Source organism: Aquarana catesbeiana, linkage group LG03, assembly GCF_042186555.1.
Source record: "Aquarana catesbeiana isolate 2022-GZ linkage group LG03, ASM4218655v1, whole genome shotgun sequence".
In the NCBI taxonomy this organism is placed as follows: domain Eukaryota; kingdom Metazoa; phylum Chordata; class Amphibia; order Anura; family Ranidae; genus Aquarana; species Aquarana catesbeiana.
This window is the reverse complement of record NC_133326.1, coordinates 363781840-363805933: the sequence shown is the minus strand read 5'-3', so window position 1 is coordinate 363805933 and position 24094 is coordinate 363781840. Positions and strand designations below refer to the sequence as shown.

The following is a 24094-nucleotide window of genomic DNA, read 5'->3' as shown; positions in this document are numbered from 1 at the left end:
TGATTGCCTGGTGTGGGATACCATCACTCCTGGGTATGGGCAGGAATGCAGTCATCCTGGCACACAGGTACTCTGCCAGAATGTAAATACAGTCAGGTCCATAAATATTGGGACATTGATACAGTGGATCAACACAAATGCAAATAGCACACTTGAAATGAACTCTGGACCTTTTCTCTGCTCCTTGTAAATGGGATAATGAGGGAATAACACACACCTGGCCATGGAACAGCTGAGCAGCCAATTGTCCCATTACTTTTTGTCCCTTAAAAAGTGGGAGGCACATATACAAACTGTTGTAATTCCTACACCGTTCACCTGATTTGGATGTAAATACCCTCAAATTAAAGTTGAACATTTGCAGTTAAAGCACATCTTGTTCGTTTCATTTCAAATCCATTGTGGTGGTGTATAGAGCCAAAAAGATTAGAATTGTGTCGATGTCCCAATATTTATGGACCTGACTGTAGCTGCGCATATCCTGCTCAATGTACATTGTACAGAAGACTGAGCAGGCAGGTTTATTTTATTGCAGGCGTTACATTGCATGTCTCTTCTGCAATAAAGAGCAGGCCTGCTCTCAGTTTTTCATTAAAGATTTTGTTCTGGCTTTATGCCTGGTAAGTCTACAGACACAAATTTATGAATACTTTTTACACACCTACAACTTCAGAATCTTGACTCTCCCACTAGAATTATAATCGTCATCGAAAAAGCATTTGATTCGGTCGATTGACAGTATATGCTTATGCCCTGTACACACGGTCGAAAAATGTGCGATCGGAGCTTGTTGTCGGAAATTCTGACCGTGTGTGGGCTCCATCGGATTTTCCGACACACAAAGTTTGAGAGCAGGCTATAAAATTTTCCGACAACAAAATCTGATCGCGTCAATTCCGACCGTGTGTGGACAATTCCGACGCACAAAGCGCCACGCATGCTCAGAAGAAATTCCAAGATGGAACAGCTCGGTCTGGTAAAATTAGCGTTCGGAATGGATACAGCACTTTCGGCAGGCTGCAATGTTTTAAATTGTTTAATGCAGCGCACTCTTTTTTTTTTTATAATGCTAGAAGAATGAAGTTGTTTTGCTGCTCAATATCTCAATATTTACACAGACTTCTCACAAACTCCTTTCTTTATTATTTATCGTGATTTCATCAATATAATATTTTTATTTGTCACATCTGACTCAAAAATGTTTTTTTTTTTTTTTGGGGTTATTTTTTTCAAGCCTAATTTTATATATTTTTTTTTTACTCCAGAATAGTTTTGTGTGTCAAGTTACCACAACACCATTATTATCTTGTATTATTTAATCTCAAGGAGATTGTTTGGTGTTGGTGTCTCTTGTTAATTTCACATTGTATTTTTAAAATGTACCTACCTCCTCACAAACAAACTGTCCTTTTTGAAGGAAAACACACATAGGCGAGTATAATTGAAACCAAAAAACCTTTATTAAGGGATCCCAACCAAACAAAGAGGGAGGCAACGCTGGAGAAACAAAATTGGTGAAGCCTTTGGCCCCCAGGGCAGACATCAATTATTTCCTGCCAAAATTGGTGGCCTGCGGAGTCCATATATAAGGGAGTGCAGTCTGGTCCAGAAGTCCAAGAGAATCAAGAACAGCAGCAGATGACATCTGTGTCCCCAGGCTGCGGTAATACAAGAGCCTGTATCTTTTGTCAGACCAGACTGAACCCAGGCCATCACTCTCTGGTCTTCCTTCCACGCTGTGGCTCTGGTGGTGGAGTTGTGGCAGGAGGAGGAGGATGGTCCAACTCACATAGGTGGGTATTGGGTGTGATTTCGCCCCTCACCCCCTTGGTTAAGGTTTTATAAAGAAGGTCCTCACACATGAGGAATTGACCCTCCTGCATGCCCTGCAGTTTTGTGGCAGCCATGGAGGAAAAGGCCTCTTCAGGAGTGGGGAAGGTTCTGAGGGACGCAGAAGCCTCCTGAATCAGCCTGAGTGCTGAATCCTGCACGCTACTCCACTTCCTAGGTCTTTTGTTTGGAAGGTGGAGGGGAGGGACTTGTGATTCTGTCAGGCTCCTACTGGGCCCTGCCTTCTCCTGGCTGCCACTTTGCCCCGCCTCCTCCTGGCTGCCACTAACCTCCGCTTCCTCCTGGCTGCCACATTCCACAACCTCCTCCTGTGTGCCACATTCCACAGCCTCCTCCTGGCTGAGGTCTTCCTGTGTATGAAAAAGGGAGATAGTTTTAGTTTTTTCTTCATCAATCACACACAATTTTCATCTCATGACTGTTGCAAATTGAATGTTAACAAATATAATAGACTATCATTCTGAGCTCAGCATTTTTCATTCTTGTCCAAATTCTTTTTGCCCACTACTGTCTATTGATATGTAAAACTTAATTAAATCAGCAATTAGTGATAGATCATAACATCTAGTAAACCTCATTTACTTATTGACCAGAAATCTGTAGAAGAATGCTATACCTGGCTCCAGCTGGGCTCCTCCACTTCTTCCTGGCTGGAAGTCCCAGGATGAACTTCGGAAGCCTCAGCTGGGGTGGAAGGAAGGGTTGAGAGGGATTCCCTGACTTCGGTCTGGTCTGACAGAAAACAAAGTCTCTCGTAGTACCACAGCCTGGGGACATAAATGTCATCTGCTGCAGCTCCGGATCTCTGGGAATCCGTGACCTTCTTGCGCTCCCTAAGAAAAGTGCTCCTCAGGCCACCAATTTTGGCTTTTAAGTAGGGGATGGTTGCCGTGGGGACCACCGGCTTCACCAACTCCAGCAGTTTCTCCAGCACTGCCTGCCTCTTTTGTTTATTATTATAATGTGATGTTTCAACTGCCACAGACAGGGCAGCTCCCTGTACTTGTCTATGAACAGGGGGGGGGAGTTGTGGTCATTGAAGCCATTTTATCTGCAAGACACAACACAAGATAAACCCTAAGGTCAGGCTAAAGTCTCCTAATCTTTTCCCAATATAGGCCTCAATTTCTAAGCAGTATAGGCACAAGTTTAAATGTTACCTTCGTTATCATGATCAGCGCTTCCGATACTCCTTCCTCTACTCACAGATCGTACGTAAGACGCACGCGTGTTACGCTTTATATACACTGCGCATGCGTGAAACTCCGCCCACCCGACATTCTTTCTAGTCTATTCCCCGCCCCTTCTCGTGCGGCGCAGTGGGGAAGAGCACATGGTGGAGACACAACAGGGGCGTGCTAATTACAGCAACAAGGAGGAGGAGAGCCCGGAGCCAGAAACATCCCGATCCCAGAGGAGACGATTTAAGGCCTCAAATATGTCCTTTGGGGAGATGTTGGAGATGGTCGACATCCTGAAGAGAGCCGACTATGACGGGAAGTATGGACCTTACCCCAACCCCAATGTCAGAAAGGCCAAGATCATGGCGAAAGTAGTCAAGAGTCTGCACAGGAATTTTGGGGTACAACGATCCAAGGATCAACTCAGGAAGCGGTGGTTGGACCTCAAATTAAGGGAGCACAATCAGTATAGAACGATCAGGAGAGTGCTGCAAACAAGTAAGTAGTTGTCCTGTGTTCCTATTCTTGATTTTTCTAACGTTCATGCTGCTCCATGTGCTTTTCTTTACTGTTGCACAGTTTAAAATGGCAACTTTCATGTTCATGGGCACATTATTCGTTCGTATGAAACATTGTTCGTTCGGCATAGAAAACACCATGTTTTGGACATATGCATTTTGAATACATTTTTGCTAGCCTAGTTCTCTACAAATAATTTTGGTGTCTAGATGGGTTTGTAACTAGAATGAAATGCAAACTAGATTCTGTGTAAGGAGAGGACACTCAGCAGCTGATTACACATATGGATGCTGGAGCACTAGTGTGGGACACCAGAACACCCTTTTTATTAGGGGGCCCCACACAGGTGCTCCAATGTATGCTATAGGGGTGTCTCCATCTGTGAAGCTTGTACAAAACAGGTAAGTATTCAAGCTTGACAAAGGAAAAAAATAATTCTTCATCTTGGAACTCTGCCAAAACAGACAATTGTACCCCACTTCCAAGCAATGTTTCATATTTCTACCATCAAATATCTGTGTGCTAAGTATCTGTGTGCTAAGACCCCCCACCTCAGGAAGAAGGACAAATCCCCCAAAGCCAACAGGAGGAGGAGGAGGAAGGAGACGTGGTGGAAATTGTCACCATAACAGGTGAGTGTCTGCGACCACAGGCTCAGGTAAGAGATGGATGCCGACATATTTATAATACATGGTGTGTTTTTGTTTCTATATTTTTAGGTGATCGTGATGTTGTGGATCCAGGTCATTTCACCAGTGAGAGTGCCCAGATCCTGATCGGGGAGATCATGGGGTGTAATAGGGACTTGGAAAATCCAGAAAAACATCAATGATGTTCAAAACAAAATGAAGAACATCATTGAAGTTTTAGGGAGAGTTTAAAACACCTCCAAATCCCAGACTTTTTTTTTTGTTTTTTGAATACAAAAATTTTTGGCACCTTTTTTCACATATTCTCGAAAAGCCAAATTTTGAAGATGCACACAGTTGTGTTAACATGTGCTATCTGCCATCACGGGAGATCAATGGATGCGTTTTGTGGGTGCAACCCCTTCCTCAATAATAAAGTAGCTGAGAGGAAGGGGTTGCACCCCCAAAACACGTCCCTCGATCCCCCATGATGGCAGCTAGCACATGTTGACATTTGGCAATTTGTGTGTATCTTCAAAATTTGGCTTTTCCAGGGGTGACTTCACCCCAGCTGAACACAATATCAAACACAGTTTATAAATACTCATGTCTGATATTGCCTTCAATTTCTAACAAAGTTGAACTTTGTAAGTTCCAGATTTGTGTATTTCTTGTTGGTTTTAAACATGCCTGTTTTACCTTAAATGGATATTTTTACTTTTATTAATGTTACCCAAAAAATTGTTATACAACAAACATGTTGGTTTGTTTTAAAAACCTTTCATAAATGCACATAAAAGGTTGTGCTTGTATTAAAAGGATTGATAATCAAGAATGTGTGGATTATTGTTTCAATGCTCCAAAACTTTTTTTGTGGTAAAATTGGTGGTTTCTGTGACAATGGGGGTTATTTCCTAAGGGCAAATCCACTTTGCACTACAAGTGCAATTTCAGTGCAGTCTCAAGTGCACTTGTAGTGCAAAGTGTATTTTCCTTTAGTAAATAACACACAACAGTGCTTTCTAATGTTACACAATCACGCCATTTTCAGGACTACCCACATTTCAGTCAGGGTCAGCTAAAAGAAACACAAGCAGTAAACGTCAGCAAATATTTTAGTAGGTAAAATAATTTTTTTATTGAAAAAAGGCTCAGACATTGTCTGGCATATTGATTGCCCCCCTACCCGCAAAGTATTCAAGGTAACTTAGACGGACCTCGCGGGCACACGGGGGGGCAAGCCAGGATGGCCAGCCTCAAGCGCCGTCAGGTTTGGTTCATTTACATGAATTCCAGCCTCAGGCCCCACTGAGGCAGCATAGTTGGCAGAATTTCGCCTTAAAAAGTTGTGGAGAACACAGCACGCCAGGATGATATGATTCAGTTTATACTCTGCCATGTGTATGGGTGTAAGAAATAGGCGGAACCGGCTGACCATGATTCCAAACGTGTTCTCCACCACTCTTCTGGCTCTGGCCAGCCGGTAATTCAAAACCCTCTGGTCCGGTGTGAGGGTCCTCATCGGGAATGGCCGCATAAGGTGGTCCCCCAGCACAAACGCTTCATCCGCAATGAAGACGAATGGGAGTCCTTCCACATTGAATTCTGAAGGTGGCAAGTCCAAGCTGCCATTCTGGAGACGCCTGTAGAACTCCGTCTGGGCGATGACTCCACCATCTGACATCCGGCCATTCTTCCCCACGGCCACATACAGGAACTCATAAGTAGCCGACACCACCGCCAACATCACAATACTATTGAACCCCTTATAATTATAATAGTATGACCCCGAGTTGGGTGGTGGGATGATGTGGACGTGTTTCCCATCAATTGCCCCTCCGCAGTTAGGAAAGTCCCACCGCTGGGCAAAGTGGGAGGCCACAGTCTGCCATTCCTGTGGCGTGGAAGGAAACTGTGGAGTAAAACCAGAAAAATAAATTAATAATTTTGCACATAAACATGGAAAGCAGATCAGACACAAACATTCTTGGCCAACATCAGTATAACATTTATTTTAGGGAGTATTTAAAGACAAAGGTATAAGGTCCACCTATCAGATCCCCCCCCCCCCCCCCATGGACCATTTTATAAATTTTATGGGGGGGGGGGAGATGTTTTGGACAGGTAACCCTCTCCACTTCATTGAGAGATGAATATCAAAAATAATGCATAAATGCATAAATAATGTGGGTTACTTTGGCCAGCCCCTCCTTACACTATTGGCAGCCCACTGGACAGGTAAGAAGTGTCATAATACAAAGATATAAATACACACTGTACACATTTGAGCACATTTTTACATTCTGCTATTACCTATCAAGATAATAATAGGATACAAAAACTTGAAGCAGTACCATTATTCAGTATTCAGGCAGGCCCTTGCACTACATGCTTTGGAGAAATCATCCATAAATATGACCACAAAAGAGGTGGGTATAGTGTGTATGGGTTTGGCAAAGTCAGCAGATAGAGGATTATCAGCTGAGTTAGCAGTTGGGGGGAGGGAGGGTTCCAAAAGATTTTGGAAGACCAAAAAAAAAGCCTCTCACTCTGCGTGAATTTAAAGCAGAAATCACAAATGTACACATTTTAGGGGGTATTTAGGGTAAAGCACTACTATGGATCTGACAAAATACATTGTTAAGTGACTACACAAGGTGAATATAGGCCCAGGAGAGCATGCTGGGGAGGTAAGTGAAGGCAAATATGTATGAAGGACAAAAAATATATATATATAAAAATCCAGCATGCATGAGGACAAAGGGGACATTCACAGCATATTACAATCATGGTAATTAGGGAATGAGGAAAGAAATACAATACATTATCAAACATTAAATACAATAAAATGTGATGTAAAAAGATACAAATCTTACCTTAATATACTCCTTCTGCAGGACCTGGATGATGGCAGAACAGGTCTCCGGGATAATGATCCCCAGAGCTTGGGGGTTGATGCCTGTCGAGAACTTGAGGTCCTGCAGGCTTCTCCCCGTCGCCAAGTACCGCAGGGTGGCGACTAGCCTCTGCTATGGAGTGATGGCTTGCCTCATGCAGGTATCCTGCCTGCTGATATAGGGGGTCAGCAAAGCCAACAAATGGTGAAATACGGGGTCCGTCATCCTGAGAAAGTTCCTGAAATTGTCAGGATTATTCTCACGGATCTCACAGAGCAAAGGCATATGACAGAACTGGTCACGCTGGAGCAACCAATTCTTGGTCCATGAACTCCTCCCCACCCTGTTCATAGACTGGACCTGTGTCAAGGTAAGGACCCCAACACCAAGCCCCTACAACAGCACGAACTCTACGAGGAGTACGTATACGCAACATGGCTAGAAAACGGTCGGCTGCTCAGAATGAAGTAACAGAACGCACTGAAGAACAGCAAGGCCTGTGAAGAGCGACCTGAAAATCAGTAACGAAGGAACACGAACACAATGACAAGTCAATTGTACTCGCTGCACGCACTGAAGAACAGATACAAACCCACAAGCACAAACTGAACAGCAGAAAACGATCTGAAAACCACAAGTCTGAAAAAGCACGAATCGTCTCTCACCAAACTTTTACTAACACGAGATTAGCAAAAGGAGCTCAAAGGGTGCCGCGCTTGGTTCTGAACTGGCCTTTTCTAGTCTCATCGTACGTGACCGCGTTCTTGGCGATCGGAAATTCCGACAACTTTGTGCGACCGTGTGTATGCAAAACAAGTTTGAGCCAACATTCGTCGGAAAAAATCCATGGATTTTTTTGTCGGAATGTCCGATCGTGTGTACGGGGCATTAGAGTACTGGTGACAATGGGGATTGGTCTGGTCTTCCGACAATCTCTTTGTTGTATAGTAATCCTAGGGTGGCAATACGGCTGGGCATCTCTACTTCCCCTTTCTTTTCAGTGGGTAGGGGCACTAGGCAGGGTTGTCCGCTGTCCCCTTTCCTCTTTGCTCTCATGATGGAGCCACTGGCGGTTGCACTTAGTTCAACCTGGAAGGTAGAGACTATTAGAGTAGGGAACATAAATGAATGCCTGGCACTTTATGCGGATGACTTGCTGTTGTTCCTAAAAAAAAACAAAAATAAACAGGGAAATCGATGAAAGCAAAATTGAACAATATGAATAACTTCACTACTTTTTCGGGTTTGAAAGTTAACTGGAACAAGTCATCTATCTTGCCATTGGATGAAGGGGCCAGGGAGGGGGCGGATCTTAACCTGCTGCTGCATTGATTCTCTTCCATTACATATTTGGGAGTTAAAGTTACAGCAAATATCGCTGATTACATGACCCTTAACCTGGAACCCCTACTGACCTTACTTAAACAGAAAATTCAGGCCTGGCAGAGGCTTCTTTTGCCCTTGATCGGGAGGATTAACTTACTTAAGATGAAAATCCTCCTGGTCAGACATGCCCCCACATGGATTCCTAAATTCTTTTTCAAAAAACTGGATGGAATCACAAATTCATTTCTACGGACCCCTAAATCACCCAAGGGCTAAAAGGTACTGCAGGAGCCCAGGGGTCAGGGGGGTCTAGCCTTGCTGGATTGGCAGAAATATTATTTAGCAAGTCAGATGGTGTTTGCCCATTGCTGGTTAACTTCAAATGATGGGTATTCAGCTACAGTATTAGAGGCGGCTCAATTGGGGTTGTATGAGTCCCTGCATTTGACCCTCTATAGAGGTCCCAAGTCTGATCTTCCCCTTACATTGACTATGAAAGCCACTATTAAAGCTTGGAATGAAGCGGTCAGGTTAGCTTGTCCCAATCATCTGGGCTTTTCTCCCTTAAAGTGGAGTTCCACTCACTTTTACAACTCTTCAGCATCCCTCACTAAACTGTGCACTATAAACGAATTGGATATTTTTTTATTTTTCTTCCCAGCACCTACTGTATATCTGCTGTATTAATTTTTTCACTTCCTCCTCCCTGGCCGTGGCCCATCGCATCATTTCCTGTTTGTAATGCCTTCTGGGAAGGGGCGGCAACTTCCTCTGACACTGCCGTTGCTATGGAAGCCTGACCTGAAACCTATTACACTGCTTGTGCTGCACTGAGAATGTGCGAGATCTGCAAGGATGAGATCCAGGAAGAAATACAGTCTGGCTTCAGATGCCCACACTTAAGATGGCCACGGCCTGCTGTAAGTTTATAAAATAACAAACTACTGCTATAAACTAACAAAACAGACCTTAGTTTACAGACTAACTTTACTAGAATACATTAAGCTTGTGTATTATAGGGGTATTTTTATTTAAAAAGTATAATTTCGGCCGGAACACCACTTTAAGTCCTTTGTGGATGAATCCCAGACTGCCTCATTTCTATACTTTTACAGATCCCATGGTGTGAGTGATTAACCACTTGCTACCCAGGCCAATTCTGACATTTCTCTCCTACATGTAAAAATCATTTTTTTTGCTAGAAAATTACATAGAACCCCCAAACATATATTTTTTTTTTAGCAGACACCCTAGAGAGTAAGATGGCGATCATTGCAACTTTTTATCTGGCATGGCATTTGCGCAGCAATTTTTCAAATGCTTTCATGCTTTAAAAAAAAAAACAAAAAAAAAAAACAGTAAAGTTAGCCCAATTTTTTGCATAATGTGGAAGATGTTACACCGACTAAATAGATACCTAACATATCACGCTTCAAAATTGCACATGCTCGTGGAATGGTGCCAAACTTTGGTACTTAAAAATCCCCATAGGTGACGCTTTAAATTTTTTTTTACTGGTTACATGTTTTGAGTTACAGAGGAGGTCTAGGGCTAGAAGTATTGCTCTGGCTCTAATAAGCATGACAGTTCCTCTTTACAATGAGATATGGGGTCAGTAAGACCCCACATCTCTCCTCTAGGCTGGTAAGCCTGAAATAAAAAAAAAAAAAATCTCAGCTTCCCAGCCGAGGCGGCGCTGTTTTTACGAATGCAGAGGCTGGCCTGTGAACAATCGTAGAGGCTCCGGGGACCATCTGGTCCACCAAAAATCTCTACCGTCAGCATCCGGGGCCGGCGGATCCGTTCTCCGGCTCACCGATGGCAGGGTTGAGTTGGTAGAAGCATCGGAGGGTGGCAGGAGGGGAGGCGTCCCATCTCGCTACCCGTAAGAATGATCAAGCGGCTGAACAGCTGCTTTGATCCTTCTTATGGTGTAGGGAATCGCCTGCTCTAAAAGATGATATCGGAATGATGCCTGTAGCTGCAGGCATCATTCAGATATTCCCGCTCAAAGTCAAGGACATCATATGATGGCTGGCGGGCGGGAAGTGGTTAAAGGTATCAAACTCCTAAAGGATATTACTAGGGATGGGGAATTGTTAACCTATGATCAGCTCAAACTCATTATTTCAGGTTCCTACAACTACATCATGCTTTTCAGGCCCAGTTTAGGAACAAGAGCACTGAGTCCCTTCCGTCTGATTTAGAAGACCTGCTCTCAAAAAGAGACCGTTAGCTATAACAAAATGTAGGGAACGTTGGGAGGCTGAGGTGTCTGACATTTAGGGGGAGGAGTGGGACATGTGGGACTACCCCTTTAAGCATCTCGTTTCTGCAAGAGATAGACTGATACATTTCACATTTTTGCACAATATTTATTATACACTAGCCAGATTGGCTGCTATTTATCTGTCTGTCCCGGCGAACTGCTCGAGGTGTTCCTTTTCGCCGGCTCCTGCTGACCACGTCTTCTGGGGGTGTCCCCAGATCCAGATTTTTTGGACTGAGGTTCCCTTCTGCATTGCAGAGGTCCTGGTGGTGCCAGTCCCATTAACAATTAGAGTATGTTTACTGGGTCTGGTGGAGGAAGTGGTTCCATCAAGGGCACATAGAACTCCTGTTATTCTATGGTAGGAAAGCCATTTTGCTACATTGTAGGAAACCGGGTGCCCGGGCTTGTGAATTCAATGATGCCCTATTCCAGGGCGACTTCTCTATCCAGAGGATGTGGGGAAAAATTTGACAAGGTGAGGCAGGCATGGAATAATTCTGATAGAACTGTGGGTTAACAGGATTTGAAGATTTTTAAGAATTCATCCCTTTAACCTACTGTTTAGGGGCGGGAGCTACTTAATGTCTTTGTGTACATTGGGGTTATAAATACTTCTGTGGTTTTTCAGTTGTTATAGGTGATGAAATTTAATGCAGGAGGTGAATGATCTATGCACCATTAACCTATATGTTTCAATTTAAAGTCTGCTTCTCTCCAGACAAAATTGTTATACGAGTGCATAACTGAGCTTTGGGTTGTGGGGGGTGGAGGGAGGGGGGCAAGGGGAGGGTTCTCCCTCAACTTAGTCAGGAGTTTCTGTTAGTTTGGCTGTTATCTGTAACTTGTTGGACTATGCTTGGTCATGTGAGTGACTTGGTGTTGTGTCAACGCCATTCTTTTCTACTGTATGCCTTTTATAAAACTTAATAAAAAGAATTAAAACTGTGGGCAGCTGTAGCTGCTGCCTGTTCACTTCCTGGATTTACACAGAGGCACACCTCCAGCTCTCCTTGGCCCTCTTATGACTCACCCCCCCTCCCTGGCAAACTCTTACGAGAGAGAGAGCTGTGCATGATGTCATAAGCCTAGGCTTTTTTACCAGACAAGAAACAGGAAGTGGGCTGTATAAGGTATTTAATGGCAGAAAAAAATGTTTTACTATCCAAAGTTAAAACAAGGGCAGAAGATTTAATAGATGGAAAGATGGAAAAAAAGACTAAAGTTCCGTTGTAAGCTCATGCAATTATAATGTTAAAGTGAATTTGTATCTATGTATTTGTCACCACAATTTTTTTTTGGTAAAATTTATATACGATCGCATCAGTTAGCATATTTCTTATTGCTAAGCTTGGAGTGGACATCTGCACACTGACATACAGGAAATTGCGAGTTTGGAAAAGATTAAAGTTTTTGGGGCATCCCTTGAGTTCAGGTAAAGTGGTTGTAAAGGTAAAAGGTTTTTTAGTGTAATGCATGCTCTACCCCTACACCTAGGTGGGGAGTGCACTGACAAAAGCAGAGCTACAGGTTTTTGTTTGTGATCGTGATATATATATATATATATATATATAGATATATATATATATATATATATATATATCTATATATCTATATATAGATATATATAGATATATATATAATTTAACTGGCATTATTGTTTTTAAGTGCCAATTAAAAGGTGGAACACAGAGTTTGTGTACGTGTACAGAGCTGCATGCCATTTTTTTTCAGTGTGGAACTGTACTATATTATAGCTCCCACTTTGATATGCAGCAACATTAAACAAACAGCCAATAATGTTAACACTCAAGGAGAATTGTTCTAACTACTCTTTCAGAATACAAAACAGGCTTTCTCTATATTGCTGCTCACATTAAAGAGAAAAGCCTCTCCTGTACTGTTATCACTTTGACATATCGCAGAATTACGCTGCATTGTTCTATCCAGGGTTGCCAACTGCCAGTAAATTTACTGACAGTTTGTAAAAATCTGTTATTTTTTTACAACTGCCAGTAAATACCAGGGGCTGATAATTTCATGCTGTTTTGACTTTTTAAGTGTAAATCAAGCAAATTACTTTGTTATAGGTATTGTCAGTGTTTCCATATCATGTTTATGCTGTTCAAATATTCACTGTGTTAGTTTTCAATAGGAGTTCTGTAATTTCTCAGGTTGCCAGAAAAAAAAGTGTCCTGGCAGTAAATTTCTTATGTTTTGTAAGTAAAAAATGCTGCGGGAGGTTGGCAACCCTGGTTCCATCCCTGCAACATCCTGTGTACTGCCAGTTTCCACACTTATTTAACAACTTGTCTAACATCCTGACTTATCTGTGGTTTCACAATGTTTCCCATGATAGAGATCAAGTGATTGACTGAAGCTTTGCTTAATGATCAGACCATCACTTCTACTATTGAGGTGATGCGTACCAGCTTCATCCCTCCTCTGTAAGAAAGTCAATGCAGATAACAATTACAATTTGAAATACTTTCTATTTATGCTTATTTTGCATAGCATTAATATTAATCAATATCTACCTTGTTCTTTGCAGACAGATGCATTTACCATTATTTGCTTTTGGGTGGGGGGGCACATTGCTGAGCTTCTCTCTCTAAGTGGGGTTAAGAGATGTTCAGGCTCTACTTCACCTGAACATCTCTTCTCTGTCCCTCCACTGGAATGTTTTGCTGCTTCTATCCCCACATTGCACCTTTTTAACCCACCTCCCTCAGTCACTCTCCTCATCTAAGGCACAATGCATTCATCTTTTCTCTCCAGTTCCCTAATAGCTGTGATCTACCAGCCCCTTGGTCCATTATCAACCTTTCTTGATGACGTCTCTGCCTGGCTACCCTACTTTCTCGCTTCTGAAATGCCCACAATCACCTGTTGACTTCAACATCTCTGGTAATACCAACACTCCTACTACTTCTAAACTTCTCCACTTCTAAACCGTCTAACCCCCGCTTTTGACCTGAAGCAATGGATAAATGTTTGTACTCACTCTGATGGCAACACCCTTGTATTCTCCTACCTATGCACTCTGTGCAATCTAACAATCCTTATCTTCTCTCTGATCACTACCTTATGAGTTTCACTCTCCCCCCTCTCTTCCACCTCCTCTCCCTCTAACCACGTAACAAATACCCTTAGAAACCTTTGTCACCTTAATCCTTCTCTACTCTGCTACTACACACTGCCCCCTGCCCCTCACTACACATAGAATCAGGTCCCAACCCCTACAACCTAGGCAAATGGATGAAATCCTAACTCTGAAAAAACATAGCCACGCTTTTGAGCGCCTGTGGCGTAAGACTAAGTTTCAGAAAGATTTCAAACAATATAAATCTGCCCTCCAAATGTAATTCCTGCCTCCTCACTGCCAAGAAGACCTATTTTCTCATTAACAAGTTATCCCGTCCCCGCAAACTCTTCTCTACCTTTAACTCTTTGTCATCCACTGCCTCCACCCACTCACTCACTGACCAGGAGATTACCAATTACTTCACAAATCAGATTGATACAATTCCTGTGTAGATCTCCACTGTACAGATACCTTCCCCACTTAACACTCCACGTCCACATGTACAATCACTACTTCCTTTATTCTACCCCGCGAGGTTGCTAAACTTTTTTTTTTTTTTTTTTTTTTTTAACTCCGCCTAAATACATGCCCCAGACCCTGTTCCTTCACAAATACTACGGTCACCCTCTGGCTCTCTCATTCACTCTCTAACTCACATCTTCAATCTCCCCTCTCTTCTGGCATCTTACCAAAAACATGCACTAGTCATCCCCATACTTAAAAAGCCCTCATTGGACTCCACCAATTTGAACAACCCACGCCCTATCTCCTTGCTCCCATTTTTATCCAAACTCCTTGAAACTCTAGTCTACAACCGACTGAGTGACCAATTTACGGAAAATAACCTTCTTGATCCCCTTCAGTCTGGATTTCACCCTCAACACTCCACAGAAACTGCTCTCCTAAAACACACAAACCAATGGACACTACTCTGTACTCCTCCTCCTGGACCTCTCTGCTGCCTTTGACACAGTGAACCACTCCCTCGTCCTTAAAAAACTCCACGCCTTTGGTCTCCATGACTATACTCTTCACTGCTTCTCATCCTACTTATCCAACTACACCTTTAGCGTTACTTATAACTTTTCCATCTCCTATCCATGATCTACACCTCCTCTCTGGGTCAGTTGATAGCCTCCCTTGGCTTTCAATACCATTTCTACACTGATACCCAAATTTATCTCTCTACCCCTCAGCTCAAGCCTTCAGTCTCCCTGCGCAGGGTCGCCATCAGGGGGGTACAGGCATTACACATGTAAGGGGCCCGAACGTCCCCAGGGTCCCGGCCAGCCAGGAACTGCGCCCATGTTGTAAAGTACTGAGCAAACTGTTGGCGCTATATAAATTCTGTATTCTGACTTCTCCTGTTCGTTCTGAAAGCAATGCCTGTTGAGCACAGCAATTCTTGAACTTCTACAAAAAAAACCAAAGCCATTTCCTTTGAATTGTGTGAGCACCAGGTAAAATGCATCTAACAGTTTTTTGAAGTTATCTACAGCCAGTGTTAATTTAGTCGACTAAAACATTTTAGTCGACTAAATGAATACTATTTTAGTCGACCAATATATGACTAAAACAATTGAGATGACTAAAATACGACTAAAACTAAAAGCCATTTTAGTCAAAAGACTAAAATGAGACAAACTAAAATGCCATTTTAGTCAAAAAACTATGACTAAAACTAAATTGCAATTACTGAAATGTACTGGAGATTTTAGTTGACTAAAACGTAGGACATTTTAGTCGACTAAAATGTACTGGAGATTTAGTTGACTGAGACTGGCCTCTTACTGCTTATATACACAGGCCCACATAATGGCATGTCGCGCTATACCCACCCTCTTTGACTCCACCTCCCCTGGACTGGTGGAAGGAGGGTGTGCACCATTACCAGGCATCTCAGGTTCACTATTCTCATGTCAACAATTTATGGATAATGTACAATAGTAAAACCTCAGTCCCATAGTGCATGCATATGGTCCCTATGTGGGGATTAAGATATATGCTTGTAGCTTTAAAACGGGGTATACATTGAACAATCCCAATGATGCATCTAACCTGTTGCTGTGGGGGTGTTTATATTCTCTGATGTCTCCCTCAATCGTCGATCTGTAGAAGGTAGCATGTTTTGTGACTCTTGGACACTGATAGGATGGACCCAGAGGTCTTCACAGCACAGTGGCATGCGTGGAATGTACGCCAAGACATTGCAATCCAGAAGTGCGGGTGGATCTGTGTTCCACCTGCCACTTCCGATTACCGCTGCATCACTTCCTGTGTGGCAACAGTAGGAGGACCCAGGGTCCCATACAGATGCTGGCGTGCGTGGAAGGCACAGCTACCTCATGCGGCCCGGAGGTGCGGGAGGATCGGTGCTCCACCCGCTACGTCCTGTACCCGCAGCGTCACTTCCGGTATCTCGTGACGGTATCTCAATGTCATCTGCCAGCAGGTGCAATGGCTGTGCCCCCCACTGCAGCACAGTGGGTGTCAAGCAATTAGTTCCATCAATGTCTTTGGAACAGACCCCACAAAGCAAAACCCACTGGAAACCACAGATAACAATGGTACAATATAAAGAAATATAAAACGTTAGAAAAAAAATAATATATATGGGTGGTATCCACTGTCTCATTGACACACCCTGAGGCCCACAAAGCTGCATGCACAAAACAGGGGCACCCATGCAACTATCTATGATGTGTGCACAACTGGATGCATACACGTACCCACCCATGCACCGACGTGAGTGCACGCATGCAAGTGGAGGCACATATAGGGGGGCAGCCTTGTAGGAAAAAATGTACTCATATGCATCTACAGGCATGTACCTAATGGGTTTGGAGCAAATAGCTCCCCTCCCATTAGCATGTGTGTATTGTGATGATCTGTCTTGGTAATAATGCCAGACATCTTGGAATAATTGCTTTAAAATATTTTAAAATATTCTAAAACATATCTCACAAATTGGCACCTTGGCACATATACCCCATTACAATTTGTAGCGGTACTCCAGGCCTAACATGTAGATGTGACCCATGTAAGTAATACACATAGATAATAGCTAAACAGGAGGGACAGGGGGAGGAGGGAACCAATCTTATACAAGAACTGGTCACTTGGGGGGACCTACTAAACAAAAGTGAGTGTAGTGAAAAAGAACAAGGCAGTGAGGGCTAAACCACATTGTGTAATTCAATCCCTTCGTTGAGACCCTTGGGGACGAGAGATCCCAAAGTGAAGATCCAGAAAGCCTCTCTAGTACATAATTACTGATGTTTTTTGCTGCTATCCAGGTCGATAGTTAGGGCCTCTATTCCAAAGACTCTCAGGCCCTCTGTACTACTATTGGGGACATCTGTGAAATGTCGTGGGACGGAGTGGTTATCCTTCTCGGTAGTAATACTACTCCTATGCTCCCCTATCCTTGTTCTCAGGGGACGTGATGTGCGTCCAACGTAGATGAGTCCACAAGGGCAGAGGAGACCATATATGACATTGGAAGTGCCGCAGTTTATAAACTTTTTCAATCCACTCCCATTACTTCCTTCTTCTGATGGCACATGTGGACTCAGGTGCTACAGTTGCTGATACCACATCTATAGCTGCCTTTTTGGTCAAAGACAGTGGTCCAGATCTCACTCATTCCATTTGTTCTAGTTCTTTTAACTCTACTTGGAGCAATCATGCTTCTAAGGTCTTTCAATCTCCTAAAAACCAAGTCTGGGTGTGATTCTTAGACTATTCTTCAGGACCGGGTCCTGTTTCAATATTTTCCAATACTTCCTGAATATTTTTTGTATTATTGGAGCTTTGATGTTGTACCTGGTGCAGAATCTCACTTGTGTACGTTTGATGTTATCATCGTATTTTACAACTTTCTCCAATTCTTGAGAAGTCTTGTCATAAAGCTGCCAGAAATTATACTAAGCTTCTTCAATATGCACATTGTTGTAGCCCTTCTCCTTGAACTTGCCCTTCAGGACTAGTCCTTGTTCCTCATAGTCTTTCCTAAAGGTGTAGGTGTGCCTAAGCCTGCAAAATTGACTGAAGGGGACGTTCTTGATCCATCTCGGATGGTGATGACTGCGGGCATGGAGGTATGAGTTCCCAGCACTTGGTTTGAGGTGTGTTCTGGAATAGATACCTCCATTATCTGCCTGTAATTCCAGATCTAAGATGACCAATGACACCTCGTCGACCACATGGGTGAAGGAAATTCAAAAAGGATTACTGGGGCAGTGAGCCAGAAAGCCTCTCAACTCCTTATCCGTGCCATTCCAAATAATAAGAATGTCATCTATTTAACAAGCATAGAGGAATAGGCTCCCCCCATGCGGGTTGTTCTCCCAGTTGTATTGAAGCTCCCAATAGCCCAAAAAAATTGGCATAACTGGGGGCAAACCTTGCCCCCATAGCCGTTCCCTTGACTTGCCTATAATAGTTGCACAGGAAAGAAAAGTAATTATGGGTCAGTTTAAAATGAATACACCCATATAGGAATTGTGGTTGCGATGGATTGAATGAATGGGCCTGAGACCAAACTCGTGTTGTACAGATGTATAGAGAAGCTACATCCAATGATAGCTATCTGTAGCCTTCTTCCCATGTGTACCAAAATAACATTTCCAAGGCATGGCTGGAGTCTTTAATGTATGAAGGCAAGCTGATCACTAGATCTTTTAGAAAGTGATCAATGTAACAGCCTAGATTACTAGTTAAGCTGTCAATTCCTGCAATAAGAGGTCTTCCTGGGGGGTTCTCTATATCCTTATGTACTTTTGGTATATGGTAAAAATGGGGGACAACTGGATGTTTAGCATACAAGAATTGATGCTCCTTTTCCCCCAGGGCTCTATCTAACAGACTTTTGAGCTCACTGTTGCAGGTGCCAGTAGGATCCCACAGGAGTCTTTCATACAGGTCTGTATCCCCGATTAATCTGTAGGCTTCTTCCAAGTACTCTGTCTTGTATTACCAGGCCCCCACCTTTGTCCGCTTGTCTTATAGACTTGTCAATAACTTCCGGATCGTAGTGTCTTGGCGTGCGTCCCACGCATTCCAGTGTGCTGTGAAGACCTCTGGGTTCACCCTACCATAGTCCAAGAGACACAAAACATGCTAACTTCTACAGATCGACGACTGAGGGAGACATTAGAGGATATAAACCCCCCCACAGCAACAGGTTAGATGCATCATTGGGATTGTTCAATGCATACCCCATTTTAAAGCTACAAGCATACATCTTAATACCCACATAGGGACCATATGAGTGCGCTATGAGGTTTTACTATTGTCCCTTATGCATAAATTGTTGACATGAGAATGGTGAATCTGAGATGCCTGGCAGTGGCGCACAACCTCCTCCCACCAGTCCACAGGGGAGGTGGAGTCTAAGAGGGTGGGTATAGCGCGACATGCCATTATGTGGGTGTGTGTATATAAGCAGTAAGAGGCCAGTCATTCATCGCTTTCACTCTGAGGAAGAGGGTCCTCCCTCGAAACAGGTTAGCCACCCCACAAATGCCATCTGGTCTTCTGGCATCACTAGTTCCTACAACAGATCTGAGAGAAACTGTTCATTATTGCTCTTGCCGTGATATGCTTATTCATCATGTTTGTGAGTACAACCATTGCAGTTTTTACTTGAATTAAAAATATTTTTGGTAATGCACTAGGTCGATGCGCCCTCCTTTTTTCATATATTTTACAGTTCCAAGGATACCCATTGTTCTGAGGAGGGCAGCAAGGCCACTGGCATTATATAAAAAAAAGAGTTGACTGCACCTGAGATGCCTGGCAGTGGTGCACACTCTCCTCCCCCCAGTCCAGAGTAGAGGTGGAGTCTAAGTGGGTGGGTATAGTGTGACATGTCATTATGTGGGCGTGTGTACATATGTGTGTGTATATAAGCAGTAAGAAGAGGTCAGTCATTCATCGCTTTGGCTCTGAGGAAGAGGGTCCTCCCTCAAAATGCATTAGGCACCCCTCAAAAACCCTCTGGTCTTCCGACATCAACGGTTAATACAACAAATCTGAGAGAGACTGTTTTGTATTATTGGTCTTGCCCTGATATGCTTATTTACCATGTTTGTATGAGAGTACAACCATTGCGGTTTTTAATTGAATTCAAAATATTTTTTTGGTAATGCACTAGGTCGGTGCGCCCTCCTTTTTTCATATATAATGCATGAAAATGGTCAGGGGGAGAGAGGCAGAAGAGTGTTTACCGCTGTTAGCACCTGTTGATTCCAGCCTTTGCAATAGATCAGACACACTGGCAGAGAATCTTAGACAGACCATATACTGCACGTCTGTGAGGGAAACTGAATCAGGGGGCTGGAGTGGCGTTAGGGTAAGACCTTGCTCCGGGACAACTATCAGCCTGAGAAGTTCTTGGGAGTTTGTGCTCCCAGTGCCAAGCACTTGTAATCAGCCATTGGCGGTTATACTAAACCTTCATCTTTAATACTCGAGTCACTAGCCTGAAAATTATGCAGATTAGCAGTGCTAATTTCACTGGTTGTTTGCATTAGGCAGCTAGTATTAGAAGGAGTCAACAACTTTGATAGCCTCTATACTTTGCGATTGTTCCATTTCAATTTTAGGGTTTCATCTTTATTTTATGTTGCATCTGTGTTAAACATTCCTTTTATAAGAAGGCAGATTACCTTCGGTTGTGTGTCATGTCATTCCTGCACATTGGCTTTTAAATGTCTCCCATGGCTTTTTTCCAAAAGCCTTCCAAGTGCCACAGATAAAAGTTGATTGTACAAAAAAATTCAGAGGAATGTGTAATATTATATAATCAGTTTGTGTTTTGTGCCAAATCACCTAAACAGTTGAAGAACAAACAAAAAGGGCTTTCTTCACAAACAGTACTAAACAGTATAATACATTGTAACAACGCACCTACCATTCACAACCTACACTAGTGAGCACACAACATGTTGCCACTGTCAGTGTAAGCCTTGGTAAAGTAATGAACATATATGTACCCAGAACAGCCAACCACACTATATATTTTCTGACATAACTAAAGTAATTTATATTTTCATTATGAGGTTGATGCTAGAGACTGAAACAGCTTAAAAGTTTCTTATATCTCATGAGGATTCTACTGGTGAGATCTTTGTATTTAAGTTCCTGGGTCTGTACACCTGCTGTGCCCATTTTGAGGGGCTCTCACTATTAATTTTTTTAAACTACAGGGAAAAAAAAATCCAGGAACACACAAAGGTGGTCAAGAACACCAAAGGTGCACAGGTGAACAGGTTTGGAATTAGAACAAGAATCTTTCTGATGGGTTATACAAGAGACAGGAAATGCCAGGGGCTCACATGGCCCACCAGGTGCCTTTAAATGTATTCCATATTTATTAGCATTGCACCAATGCCGATACTAAGCATTTGCACAAGTACTTGTGTAAATGCTCCCATACAAAAACCGATACCTTCAAGTCCACAGACTGTAACCGCTGCCTAAGCCTGGTTTCACATACGTGTGGGGCCGGTTTGCAGTGCGGTTTGTGAAAGAGTCCGGTGCGGTTTCGTTCAGCGGTTCAGGTGTGATTCCAGTGCAAATTGTTAAAGTGTATGACATTGGAAATTGCACCTGAACTGGGCTGAAAAAAATCATACTCGACTCTTTTAAATTGCACTGAGGCCTGCCCACACATGTGAACAGGCTCCCTAGAAAAGGATTTTGGTTCACATGCCATGCAAATTGGATGCAGTTCAAAATGCATTCAATTCGCATATATGTGGACTGGTAATTTTTCATTATTAAAAAAAGAAAATGTCACATGACACTAAAAAAAAGGTATCGGTAATTGGTACTGGCAAATAGAAAAAGTATTGGTACTCATACTGGTCTTAAAAACTGGTATCGGTACATTCCTAATATTTATACTTCAGTACAGGGAAGCATACCCAAACCTCTCTAACCAGGCACATTTTTACCCTTTCTCAAATCCACACCACCACTCAATTCCCTATGTGGCTGCATTCTCTCACCACAGGTCATGGGGGAAATCTAGATTGCAATAACCCTTATACCTATACAATAATTGATAAAAGCCATGCTTCCCTTCCATGAGTATTCAATGGTCATTCAATTAGGTGAGTGACAAATACAACCCCACCAGATTTCTTTCCTCTACAGGACAGGAATCTGGCAGGATTGTAACTGCCACTTACAAAATAAAGTTTATTAAATGCAGACGAAGAGGAATGTGGCTTCACCTATTGTTTAGACTGGGTATAAGATTAATATACCTCAACCACTCTAATGAAACATTAATAAATGAACACAATTAAGTAATACGCCAATCGCTGCTTGACAAGACACATTCATATGCCAGTACAGCGGAGTATACCACAACTGCTCTGACATAATACATTATACCAGAACAGCTAAATATACCCCAACCGTTCTGTAACAAGACACATTCATATCTCAGTACAGTTGAGTATGTCCTAATCACTATGTGACAAGAGTTTCATACATCAGTACAGCTGCGTATACACCAGCCACTCTGTGACAAGACATTTATACATCAGTATCGTATACTGCAACCATTTTGTAACAATACACATTCATATATGAGTACAGCAGAGTATACCCCAACCACTGTAAAAAGACATTCATAAATCAGTACAGTGGAGTATACCCCAGTCATTCTGTGACAATACATTCATAAAGTAAAGTTGAGTATACATTTGCAACAAAACACCTTCTTTTAGAAAAGAGGATGAAACACGAGCTTGTAATGATCATCTTTTATTAAAAATTGAATTACCAATTAAAAAGAAATAGTATATATACTCAACGTTTGTGTTCTCCAAAGTTTCTTGCTTAAATCCTTCATGCTGCATGAGAGGTCCACAACATACCCCTACAGAGCATGTTTTAGAACCATGCCACAGGAAGGCTGCCAATGCAAAAGGTAGAGGAAAAAAAACAAAAAAAACGAAAAAGAAAAAAAAAAAAAAAAAAAGAAAAAAACAACTGAAAAATTGTCAGCAGTTTGAAATGGTGTAAAGGGGGTTCAGGATGACTGTTTCAGCTATATGTCGGCAAATGAAAAACATGGTGAATGAAAAAGAAAAAAATAAAATATTAGAAAATGGGAGAAGAAAAATATATTAAAAAGCCTTAGAACACATGGTACCTAGTATTTTTGTAATAGCATTCTAGTTAACCTTGTCCTGAAATATATACAGATTATTTGTGGCTGCCACGGCTATGATGTTTTCTGAAGGGTGCCAAGCAGTGTGGAGAATTTTTTTGCTAAAGTCCAGGCTATCCACGCTGATTTCATCTTTTCTGCGTTTGCCTCCTACACAAACTTTGCGTGGCTTGAGAATTGCTCTAGGCTTGCTGTTTTCTCGAGAGGCCTCCAGTGTGACGTCACGTTTGGTGTTGCGATCAAACATTCTGAAGAAATTGTTGTACGAGCCAGTCATGATTACGCTGAAAGAAGAAAAGAAATAAGTAAAAAAAAAAAAAAAAACACAGTCACTAAGCAGCACAATAACAGAAGGAAAATATTCCTTCCCAATATAGACTAATGCCCCGTACACACAGTTGGATTTTCCGACGGAAAATGTGTGATAGGACCTTGTTGTCGGAAATTCCGACCGTGTGTGGGCTCCATCACACATTTTCCATCGGATTTTCTGACACACAAAGTTTGAGAGCAGGATATAAAATTTTCCGACAACAAAATCCGTTGTCGGAAATATCGATCGTGTGTACACAAATCCGACGGACATAGTGCCACGCATGCTCAGAATAAAGAGATGAAAGCTATTGGCCACTGCCCCGTTTATAGTCCCGACGTACGTGTTTTACGTTACCGCTTTTAGAACGATCGGATTTTCCGACAACTTTGTGTGACCGTGTGTATGCAAGACAAGTTTGAGCCAACATCCGTCAGAAAAAATCCTAGGATTTTGTTGTCGGAATGTCCGAACAAAGTCCGACCGTGTGTACAGGGCATTAGAGTAGAGTGGTAAATGCTGCTACCAAGTTTTTGTTGCTGCCTGTGAACACTTTTGGGAGATATCACCTTACTTCCCATCCCAGCGACAGCAAGACATGAAACGAAGTGAGTGCTCATCACCAGACAGTAATAATAACCTGACAGAACTTCTAACTTTTCCCAATATTACGGTTTTGTTGTAGCTCATGTCCCGCTAAGAGAAAGTGAGGGAACCTTCCAATAAGAGCGCAGCAAAGACTGCAAATTAAAAAAAAACGGACTAAGAATCCATTCCTTCCCCACTCTGCAAAATGGTCAGCATTGGACTGTAAGAGCAAACTTTTTGGCATTT

The 24094-nt window shown here is 42.5% G+C and overlaps 1 protein-coding gene across 4 annotated transcripts in view; it reads right to left on the bottom strand.

The window, feature by feature from the left end:
* Nucleotides 1-22522: 22522 nt before the first annotated feature.
* The window catches only part of PPP2R2B (protein phosphatase 2 regulatory subunit Bbeta), a 600069-nt gene continuing 598497 nt past the window's right edge, over nt 22523-24094 (bottom strand). For all 4 annotated transcript variants that reach the window (XM_073620616.1, XM_073620617.1, XM_073620618.1 and 1 more), the window contains one exon: nt 22523-23231. In XM_073620616.1, the coding sequence (XP_073476717.1) occupies nt 22952-23231 (280 nt within the window). In that variant the 3' untranslated portion in view covers nt 22523-22951. The remainder of the gene's footprint in view (nt 23232-24094) is intronic.